The sequence below is a fragment of the Saccopteryx leptura genome, chromosome 9 (assembly GCF_036850995.1).
Source record: "Saccopteryx leptura isolate mSacLep1 chromosome 9, mSacLep1_pri_phased_curated, whole genome shotgun sequence".
Lineage (NCBI taxonomy): Eukaryota > Metazoa > Chordata > Mammalia > Chiroptera > Emballonuridae > Saccopteryx > Saccopteryx leptura.
Window position 1 is genome coordinate 53,540,540 of NC_089511.1, and position 12,323 is coordinate 53,552,862.

Here is a 12,323-nt window from a genome sequence, read left to right on the forward strand (position 1 = left end):
AAGGTGTATTTAGGCAGGGGATTAAATTAAGAGAACATATTTTAGAGGAGATTTATTAATATTCCCTCACATTTATACCTGTGAAGCTGCTGAACAGTACTGCAATAGCCCAGGCATTGCACATTGATGATGTTCTTTAACAATATTTTGAGTGTATATATATTCGCAAAAGTCCAAATTAGAGGGAAAAAAAATCTATGCGTTTATTTCCTTGTTAACACATATACCTTTTTTCAGAACCATGATAGAAAAAAATGCATTATGTAATAACAGAATGTCTTTATGTAAAATAGATCAATAAAATTTACACTGGCATTAAGCAACAAGAATAGTAGAATCTGGTCATATTGGTGCAGAAAACTATGAAGAAAACATTCTACTCTTTTATTCTCAATATAATGGCATAATATGTACAGATTAAGTATCTTGCTTTATCTCTCTCTCTCTTTTTTTTTTTTTTTTTTTTGTAGTTTTCCAAAGTGAGAAGAGGGGGGCGGCAGGCAGACAGACTCCAGCATGTGACTGACCGGGATCCACCCAGCATGCCCACCAAGGGGTGATGCATGGCCCATCTGGGGTGTTGCTCCGCTGCAACCAGAGCCATTCTAGTGCCTGAGGTGGAAGCCACAGAGTCATCCTCAGTGCCCAGACTAACTTTGCTCCCATGGAGCCTTGGCTGCAAGAGGGGAAGAGAGAGGTAGAGAGATAGGAGAAGGGGAAGGGTGGAGAAGCAGATGGGTGCTTCTTCTGTGTGCCCTGGCCGGGAATCAAACCTGGGGCTTCCACACTCTGGACCAACACTCTACCACTGAGGCAACTGGCAGGGCTATCTCTTAATTGAGAAGAATGTTATTATGGACATTTTCCAAAGGAATGAATTGTAAATTGACATGCCCAAGATTATAGAGTGACAGGGCATGAATTAAGTCATTCTATTTAATGTAATATTTTTTTAATAGCTGTTGTGTATGAAAGGAGGTATGTGGACATTGGAAAGAAAGGGATGAATAAAACTGTTCTATAATATGAAAAGCAAAAGGACAAAGGGCTAAGAATTCTCTCTGTATTCAAGTTGGTTGTTTTAGAAAATTTATTCTTTCTAATCTTGACTGTTTGATATAACTAGTAACTTAATGACAATTAAAATTATTAAATTGGCCCTGGCCAGTGGTTCAGTGGATAGAGCATTTTTCCAGTGTATGGACATCCTGAGTTTGATTCCCAGTCAGAGCATACAGGAGATGCAGCCATCTGCTTCTCTTCCCCTTACTCTCCCCCTTTTATCCCTCTTCCCTTCCTTCAGCCAGTGGCTTATTGGCTCCAGCGTGGCCCTGGGTGCTGAGGGTAGCTCTGTTGGAGCACATCAGCCTCAGGCACTAAAAATAGCTCAGTTGTGAACATAGCCCAAAATGGGCTGAGCACTAGCCCCAGATGGGGTTGCCAGATGGATTCCAGTTGAGGCACATGCAGAAGTCTGTCTCACTATCTCCCCTCCTCTCCTAAATAAAAAAATATATATATCATCAGCAACATTATAAAATTAAGTTGCATGTGGCTAGGGAAACTGAAGTATATTTTATATAGATAATAAATGGATGAATGGATAAGTAGTTATGAATTATAAATTTAATGATGAACCTCTGTAATATCAGGCAATCATGTTAAAAGACACAGGGCAACTTCATGTTGACTATGTTGCTTTTTTTTTTTTAAGAGAGAGAGTCAAGAAGGAAGAGAGAAATGGGGAGGAGAAGGTGAGAAAAATTAATTCGTAGTCACTTTAGTTGTTTGACTATGCTTCTTGACATATTTATGCTATTTTATGATTTGGCATTTCTAACATAATTGATTGATTATACATGAAAACTTTAGTGTTTATGTGATTATCATTTTTTAAAATAAATGGATAGGCAGTATGTTAGGAAACATATTGTTCACTCTTTTTAAACTTTGTGACATGAACATGGTGTACAGGACTGAAATGCCTAAAAAAGAATGATAAGTTAAAAATAAACTCATCTTCTTCACACTGTTCAAAGATAAGAATTTGCAAAGAAGGCTCTTATTTTATTGTCAAACTGTAATCCTAAACATGTAAATGGGAAAAGTTACTGATTTTTATCCCCACCCTATAGAAGAATAAGAAATCATTTTTTTAAGTGGAAACTTATTTTTGAAATATTGTGTAGTGAGTAACAATGTATTTTAATTTAAAATTTCTAATTCATATTCTTCATAGAGTAACAATAGTTGTTAAGGAAAAACAGGTATTTGGATTAAAGAAATTAGGAAAGCAGTGAATGTGTTGGTAATTTTCCAAATTATGGACAATGTTTAACTTTTTCATATGTGTGCTTAACTTAGTATATATATTTAAAATAGATTGTGATGAAAAATATGCTCTAAAAAGTAAAGATTATTATTATAAAGGTCAACAAATGCAAAATCAAGAGAAAAAGAAGGAAACCCATGTTATCATTGGAGAAGGAGAAACTACTGATAAGAATAGAGGTTCTCATTACTATTTTGAACCCATTGCTCAACCTTATCACTGTGTTATTTGCAGGCACCAATGGGCATCTGCCCTGAGACTAGATTATTAGCACTTTTGGCCTGTTTTATTAATCAATTAAAATGGTATATAAACCCTACTTATGGTGCAAAGTGCAGAAAGTAAAGTAGAACAAGAGAGAGAAAAACATAAAGTAAACAAAGAAAAAAGGAAAGTGTCTCCCTCAAGAATCAATATTCTTTTTTTTCTGGCTCTATGATACATAAGTACAATTAACAATATTTTAATAGTCACTATCATATCCCATTTGGAAGAACCACTTAGGATAATAGGATTAATAACATCTTTTACTATCCCTGTTATCAATGTGGTCTAATAACATGAAAGACATATCATTCATATATGTTCAAGGCAAATTATTTTTTCCTGGATTTAAAAAGATGTTTTGGCCAACCTGCAATTATAATTCTATGATGACTCTCTCTCAGAGTCTGTAATCAGTTCAAAAGAGAGGTCTAGACAGAGAGATCATTTTCTGTGATTTGATGGTCATTGAGTCACATACAGCCTATATCTCATCTTGACTCTATTTTTTCATTCTTCTTCCCCTTGTCCTTCATGTTCACAAGACCTTCTCTTGAAAAAACAGGTTTAGCAATATTATAGTCATATCGGCCTATTCTCATCATAACCAGCCGAGAATTGGTGTTTTTCCTGCCTGATTGAAAGCTGGTGCTGATTAAGAACAACAAAAAATTGCTGTTCCTATCTAGGAAAAATAATCACCATTTTTTTATAAACATTTACATAGATACATTACTTATATGAAGTATTCTTAAGTTTATATATACTTGGATATCTCCCCTGGGTTCCACAGCTTCCATCCTGAGTCAGAGTTTTATGGATAATGAAAGTCCTTTCAAAGTAACTATAAGATCAGTCCAGATTTATGTACTTAGTAATTTTTTGTTACCAAGTATACTTTACCTCAAAATATACTGACCAAATACATGATTTTTTGCTTTGTATAAATACTGTTTATCTCCATACTATCTCACTAATGTCGGGACAGATGAACTCCATGATTGTTTCTCCTAAAATGATCAACTTCAAATTGCTGAAATATGTCTGCTTAGTAGCTTATATTTTGCATATTTCAATGTAAAATTGAACTTTAAAATACAGTGACATCTCATATATTAGGGCATTAGTCTTCTGCCAAATTCAGATTTCTAGAGCAGTGCTTAGACATCAATAGTGACCCCAAAATGGTTCTGAGAATCATAAAGTTTTGATTTTTTTAAATTTTTTTTGTATTTATTCATTTTAGAGAGGAGAAAGAGAGAGAGAGAGAGAGAGAGAGAGAGAGAGAAAGGGGGGAGGAGCATGAAGAATCAACTCCCATATGTGCCTTGACCAGACAAGTGCAGGTTTTGAACCAGCGACCTCAGCATTCCAGGTCTACGCTTTATCCACTGCGCCACCACAGGTCAGGCCAAATTTTGATTTTTGAATCCACATGTGTGATCCCTATCTCAGGTTTAATTATTTTTTAATAACAAGCAAAACAAACAAACACATAAAATTTCTCACCTAGAGATTAGAATTAAATTTGAAGATAAATTTTAGAGAGAGGTACAGTGACGGAATTAAATATTACAGCCTGAATTTGGAGAAAGAGAAGAAAGTGAATAAAGCTCTACACAAAGAGAATCTCATGGGACACTAGTTAAGATGGCCCTGGAACATCAAGAATATATTAAATTATATTTAATGATCTGTGATTGAGCAGGTAAGAAAATATAATATGCTTAATATACTTCTATCCAAAATATTTTATACTAAAAACAATTGCTTTGGTGCTTCGTGGAGTAAGCCCTGGAATTCAATGGTATAGATAATTTTCAAATTTTAATATGCATATAAATACCCTCGGGATCTTGTAAGAACATGGATTTCTGCTTAGTTGGCCTGAGAATGTGAGCAAGATTCTACATTTCTAATGAGCTCCTGGCTAATGCTGATAGTTTTTCTATCAAAGTATATATGTATAGATTGCATTAATTTTCAGTAATGTCAAATAAATGTTACTGTATTTGATTTCAAATACTTTTTGAAACCTGAAATTAATGCATACTACTCATAAGATGGCAAGGTTACATTACATATAATTCATTCACTTTGGAAATAAGAAAATAAAACTATAGTAATTTTTAAAATATGAAACATGAGAGAAAAATAAATAATAGAGCTCTAGTCTGTCTTTCAAACATAATCATGCATGAGATGATTTTATTTAAATCTAAAATTGGTCAATACTGTGTATTGGAGGTGAGTTGTATGTATAGCATACTATATTATATTCAATTGAATTGTGAATTACCTTAAACTATATTGTTTCAACCTTTTTATGTCTGAAAACTATGCAACCCACAGGTAAATTTAGAGGAATTTTTAAAAGGATACTTTGTTTTCATTTTCAGTAATGGCGAAACATTGTGCTTTGTTCAATGGTAAATAATCAAAATATGCTCTTTGATTAAAAATATCATCCAAGCTTATCATTTTCTGGTTCTGCATTTTATGCACATAAATATTATATGTATTAAAATATTTTGTAAATAAACTGGAGCTGAGAGAACTGATATGCCATAATACATTTGAAGCTATGAATTTATAGCATTTATAGACATTTCACATATTATGTAAGTTCTTGATTTTGTCAAATTCCTTTATAATGAGTTTATATTCATGTCCAGTGAATCAGACTTCTCTGATCTTACTACATTTTTCATACTAAAATTGTGGTTCTTTATGCATTACTACAAATTTGACCCTTTTCTTCCTCAGTAACACTTTGCTGAGGGTGAACCTTCTGTTATGCTCCAAGTAATTATTTAATTTCAGATGGCTAAAAAAAATTACCTGTTATGTTTGTTATGGATAGAGTCTTTGTAGAATGTATTTATGTGTGATGGGTGGGCAGGACACAAGGAAATTCTGTGAATGATATTCCCAAAAGAGATATGAATTTAAGTGTTTTTTTAAAAGGTCAATACATACATATGTAAAAACAAAAAAAAAATTTATACAGGACAATAAGGAAAACAGACTCATGATTCTAAATCATTTACAGGAGATTCCCACAGTTACTATCACTTTGTAATTCTATCTTCTATTTAAAAAGTCAGGATGGTATAGACGTAATTATATAAACCTGTGACCTGTAAAACACTCTAATACAAATTTTTCCCATTTTTTCAATGAAAAAGTAAAATTACAAATACTAAAAAAAAAAGTTCTGTGAGATGATGAGTAATTTATGTTAACCAAATATATATATATATATATAAATGATTACTTAGTAAATTATTTCATGTTTATTAAAATGAAAAAAAAATGAAGACTCAATAAAACAGCTAAATATTTAAATATGTTATCTGGAGAATTGAGAGTCTATCCAAAAAGATTTTCTGGGAAGAGCAGTTAATTGATACAAATGTGAGTGCAAATCTGTCGATTTTTAAATTTTAAAGCATATTGTTTAAAGTTTTAGCTGTGTGCATGATATAAATTCCATACATTTTCTCAGTGACAATAAAAAGCACAGTTTATTAAAAACTGAAGTAAAAATTAAAATAACTTTTTTAAGAAATCAGTCACAGTTTTGTCATTGGTATATGGAGGTTGTTCCAGGGGCCCATCCAGAGCTCTTCGTCATCTGACGGTGTGTGGTCACTATGCAATTCCAAAGTTTCCTTGATATTCTTACTGTCAACCATGGACTCCTGTTCAACTGTGCTTTTCAGCCTGTTCCCCAATGGCTTCACTGCTGCATTGTCAATCCCTAATGGGCAAGGGGCAAACGTAACCAGAGTTGGTCTTGTGTTCATTTGCTCAGTAGAAAATGGCCCCTTTGATAAAGTGTTCAGGGGGACATTCTCCTCATGTGTCACTGCCAACTTGTCTAGTTTCTTAAAATGCCTTCTCAGTTGGACAGGGGAAGTAACTTTCAAGTTATCGGTGAGGCAGGCACGGCGGGTTCTCACCACAGAACCATTCTGTGCAATATATATATTGCCATTAATGTTACTGTGGGTGTTAGGAGTGTGAAGACGGTTTCTCTGACATTCAGGGGCACTATCTTCTCCAGTTGAGCTAGTTTCATAATCTCGATCAACAAGTAACTTGATCATTCTTTTTCTTGCCCACTGTCAAAACAGAAAAAACAACATGTGAAACAGTATCAAGGGAATTAAAGGGGCAAAGACTACAATGCCTGTGCCATTCTGAACCTTTGGTAGAAAGCTATGAAAGAAGTATAATTCTAATGAGGTAGAAGGAAGTAATTCTTTATTAACACCAGTTTCTTTCCCACCATTTTAGAGTTTAATAACTTCTGGTGAAAGTGTTGCTGAGTTAGAAAGTAGGCATTTATTTTAAGAAGCTCATGAGTTCTTATAGATAAAATTGCTGCTCTACAAGAAAATAATAGGTATATTATTTATATTTAACTGAGGATGATTCATTGTTTGACAGTTGCTACACTATTCAGGAAAGTTAAGTTGTAAGGCATGCACAGTATTAGTGTGTTTTGTTCACGCTAATACTTCCATTTCCAATATTTAAAAAAAATTTTAATCCACATTTAATTAATACTTCATTAGTTAATTTTTTTTGGTATGATTTAGTGCATTTATTCCATTGAAATGTCCTGGTTTTCAGTCTCACTGAAATACATGTTAGCTTAAAAGAAAATATAGCATCTTCCCATCTTGATAATATATTTAGTAATACACAAAAGTGGAAATTAATTATTATAAACTTTCTCTTGTAAACAACTGGGACACAATGGATATTTTCACAAATTTATCTTTTTCTTATTATTACATGTTGGAAATGGCAAGAAGCAAAGTTTAAATGATTCTAGGTTATTCTCAAAACCGTATTATATTTTCAGAATATGTGAATTTCCAGTGCATTGCACTAAACCATGCTTTTTTATACTCAGATATATATTATAAAATTATTATGTTTATTTACCTAGAAAAAAATGTATAACTGTTATTACAATTTAATTTTTTTCTAAATTCACTTTGACTCATATCCACAACCGGAAAGAAGTGGTAGCAAAATTAATTTTTTAAATAGATTTCATTTAACTTTTAATATTTGAAAGTACCAACTGCAAATCTATGTGAACTTGTTCATGATTTTTTTGATAATAACTTTGCCAATTGAAATGTACATATATGCAAAAATGCAAAAGTAGGCTTTTAGATATTTTATTTGTTGCAGCTTGACCTAAGGAGTTATTTTATAAAGATGATCTAAAAACCACCATATATATCCATATAATAAATTCCAATAAAGAAGACATCCTCATAATACATAATGCCACATTGCATTCACAGAAATCCCTCTGGAAAAAATTAAATGTTAATTAACTGATTGCATGTCTTTTGAATTACTACTATAGGAAAGATGAGTTTGTTTTACCTTATACTTTCATGTACACATCTCTTTGGATAGCATATATATTCACTTTTTTGGCAGGTTTTTTAACTTAAGTCAAATCAAAATCATGATAAATTTCCTCCCCTTCAAGTGTCATTTCAGAGAGCACACAGAAGGCACTGCACACAAGAGCACTCATCACTGCAAAACTCCCACCTACTGTGATCGCTTCTAAAGTGCTGTGTTGTAACCTTCCGGGTTTGCTCCTGGAGGCTTCTTTTGGCTTTCATCCCTGCCTTTGTCGTACTCTGGCACCTGAAAGCCCCATGGACCTCCAGACTGACTTTCGCTACTACTGCTACTACTGACTAATGATTCAGATTCCTCCGCACTTGCCACGCTTCTTTCCACAGATGCTGACTCCACGCTGCCGGCCTCTGTGACTTCTTGAGATTCAAGGTCTGTTGGTTCTTCTACAGGGGCCAGCTCACTTTCCTCTCCTTCCATTGGGTGTTCTTCTTCTACCAGCGTCGGTTCTTCTTCTGGTTCTTCAGGTGGCCTCCGTTTTTTACCTTTGACTTCTGGGATCTCTTCAATAACGGGTCTTCTTCTTGCAAGGAATATGTTTTTCCTTGCCTTTTCTCCTTCTGATTCTGTGGATTCCGATTCTGATACAGGGGTAGAACTTTCCTCTTCCTCAGAGGGTGTCTCTGATTCCGACTCCTCTTCTGTCGTCAAAGACTCACTGAACTCGGATTCTTCTTCACTATATTCAGTATAGTCGCTTGAGGTGGTTTCCTCCTCTGATTCTTCGGTGCTTTCCTCTTCTTCTTCTTCTTCTTCAAGATCGATGATGCCTCTTCTATCTGTTAATCCTCTAACTTTCTTAAAAATCATTGGGAATATCTTGGCTGTCTTCCATGTTGTGTATGTAGGCTCTGCTGGTGGTGGCTTTTCAATAGTGACAACTACTTCTTCCTCACTAGGCTCTATAACTTCAACTTTGGGTATAATTTTTTCCTTTTCCTGAAAATCATGAAAATGCAATTGAAGTGTCAACTGGGGGATAGTTTTGATGTGACCTTGTCCCACATAAGTTAAGTAGGAATGAACTTGCAGGGTGATAACTTCACGCAAGTTATATAACTGGTTTCAGAAAACAATCACACAATTTTCTACTGTTTATCCTCACTATATATAGAAGATGACCAAGAAAAGTAAATTATTTTATTTCAGCTTGTATTAATGACACCAAATTCTAATGCATTCTCATATTTTTCTTCTACAAAATATAGTTTGCATCTTATATTAAAGCAGAAACAAACAATTACTCATAACTTTTTTTTCTCCCATCCCTAGACATTAATATTTAGATGTTTTTTAAATTAAATATTAAATAATCAGAAAATTATCATAGTTTATCTCAATACCTTGTGAAATTTTGCAATTTTTAAAATTTTGAACAGGGTAAAATTATAGTGATATTTCTGTGTTGTATGTGTGTTTAATTTTTAAATAGATGTTCCAAGTAAATACTTCAAACAAAATAATGGAAAATACATGCTAAATTAAACATAAATACTTCATTAAAAATACTGGTGGTAATATTTTATTATTTTTCTCATAACTGAAAGGGGAAGACTATATTGTTCCAGAATTTTTGGGTATGCTAGACAATGTAGAAACAAAAGTAAAAATACTTTTGTAAATATTTTTTTCTATGTTTTATTATAATGTTTTCCTTATGGGGAAATAGGATTATAAAAAATAGAATTTAGGTTTATTCTAGTTGTCTAATATTTTATAGAATGTTATAAATTAAACATATATAAAATAAATTTCCTTCTACACACAAGACAATAAAATGATTAGCATTATTAAATTTCTATGGAAAACATATAATAAGTGAATAGAATGTCTGATTTTTGAAATATTAACCTAAGAAAATTATAAGAGTTACCTCTTCCTCCTTATATTCCTCCTCAGCTTCATCAACCACCTCACCATATTCCTCTTGTTCAGCAGGTGGTAACAAGCGACGGCGACTTCCATACTGAGGCATTTCATACCTGTAATAGAAACTTACATCTTTAAATATTTATTTTATGTGGTCTGGGTGGATTCAACCAAACTGATTTCTGTTTCTTCTTTTTCTTCATCCATCAGATATTTATACCTAACCTATTAAGCTCCTATTAAACCACTTATAAAACCATAAGATAAGTACCACAACCTGATGACCAGTGATTTTTGTCTTAATGGTAACCTGGAATAACAATAAGAGGAGTCAAGTTATTTCGGGTTTAAGTTTTGGGAAGGACTAGAATGAAGAGAAAGGCATATTGTTCTTTAATTAATTGAAGAATTTAGGACATGAAATGGGATCTTTCTAAACATATAATGGCTAATTCAGCACAAAAGGTCTCTATCTTTATAGTAAAGATCTGCTTCAAGCATGATCTTTATTGGTCTTGACATTTCTCCACAGTTTATTTATGTGTGTAGGTATAATTACTATTATGTATTATAAATTTATCTTTTTAAATTTCTATTTATTGGTTTTTGAGAGAAAGAGAGGGGGGAAAAAAGAAAGATAGAGACAGGAACATCACTCTGTTCCTGAATGAGCCCTGACCAGAGATCAAATCCGCAACCCACAACCTTTTGTATATCAGAATGACGCTTTAACCAACCAAGCCAGGGAAAATTTTAAAGTATGTTTTCTCAGTTTCTTTTGGGCAAATTTTGAGAGTGACTGTTTAGAGAAAATGTTAAATATCTCATAAAAATGGTGAATTCAGGAATTGAGCAAATATGTTTGACCTTTTTCCCCATATAAATAATTGATTAATTTTTACTGCATTCTGAAGATTATAGTCAATATCAACATGAAACATCAAAAAAAGTCAATATAGAAAAATAGTTAAAACTTGACTAAAACTAAAACTAGATAGTTACTTATTTTCAAAGATGAAATGAATAAAATGACATTTATATAATATAATGAATGGCAATAATAATTATTTATTAAATCCTTATTATTCATAAAAATTTAAGATACTGGATTAAAAAAATCTGAAGGTGTACCCTTGCTCATAACTGTAATAATCTTGTCCATATTCCTGGCCAGGATCAATTCCAGATTCCATGGATAACTCCTATTGTTCAAACAGAAAAATTGCATTTGAAAACAAATTCTTACCACATTTCACCTCAAAGTTAGATTTCCAGACCTAGAATTCGACAACATAGAATCCTGCCAACAAAACTTTAATTACAAATATTAGTTTAAAATATTCAAATGTTTTTTTTCTGGCTATAACTATATATTTTACAAAAAATAAGGTTATGTTATTAGAACTGAGGTGGTAAAAGGGAAATTTTTTAAAATGGTAAATCTGTTAAAGATTACAGATGAGCCTATCACTTATTTTTGGTTAATTTTTGAAACTATCAACAGGTAGTTACTATTTTACTCTATTTCAATATATTATTAAGAGACTAGTTTTGAAAAAAAATATAGCATTATCTTCAGCATTGTTTCATTTCCAGATAACAGTTTTCTTGTACCCAGAATACATCTATTCATTGAAAGTTATTCTTAAGAAAAGATCGAATAATAATTATTTATACATTAATAAAAATTACATTAACATTTGATAATTTCCAAGAAGGTTTACATTTTAAAACACATTGTAATTAATTAAATTTAATTAAATTTAATTAAATCCATAATTCTGGATTTAATTCTTAAAAAAAAAAAAGAATCTGTCAGAGCAAAGTTTTTTCAAGGTTTTCAATTCCAGACATTAGACAATACCAATTTTTGTAAAACTCTACCTTTATAGAAAGATGTTTCTCCTAAGATATACATGTGAAGCTAGTTTAAAAGAACAACTTCGATTTTAGTATATTTCCCTTTTAAATTCTATTTTAACATTTAAGTTGTCTGAACTGAAAAGGTTAATCAAGTTTTACAATGAAGAAAAGGAAATGAGGAAAAGTATAGGTATCTACAGGAAAATGGTTTGTTACTTTATTGTTAAATTATCATTTTTCTATAGAGTTAATTCTTTTGGTCTAGGTATAACAATGATTCAGGAAAATAAATATTTCTGAGAGCACAAATACTTCACTAGAAAAATTTGAAAATCTACTGACTGCAGAATCCTCAATGGTGTTCTATTTGGCAAACATCATTTTTTTAAAATTTAATTTGTTGCCAAATTCTAATCAGAAAATGCTATCCAAATATATGGATTTTAATTTTCCTTGTAAAATAAAAATATAACAACATTGGGCTCCTTTCACATGTAATAAATTTAGTCAGTTGTACTACTCAAGTTCTGTACTA

At 32.1% G+C, this 12,323-nt stretch overlaps 1 protein-coding gene across 1 annotated transcript in view; it reads right to left on the reverse strand.

The window, feature by feature from the left end:
- Nucleotides 1–6,663: 6,663 nt before the first annotated feature.
- The window catches only part of PCDH15 (protocadherin related 15), a 1,001,489-nt gene continuing 995,829 nt past the window's right edge, over nt 6,664–12,323 (reverse strand). Inside the window, exons 33-35 of the mRNA XM_066348814.1 lie at nt 9,930–10,038; nt 8,186–8,995; nt 6,664–6,723 (exon numbers count right to left, since the gene is read on the reverse strand). Of these exons, the coding sequence (XP_066204911.1) occupies nt 8,201–8,995; nt 9,930–10,038 (904 nt within the window). The 3' untranslated portion in view covers nt 6,664–6,723; nt 8,186–8,200. The remainder of the gene's footprint in view (nt 6,724–8,185; nt 8,996–9,929; nt 10,039–12,323) is intronic.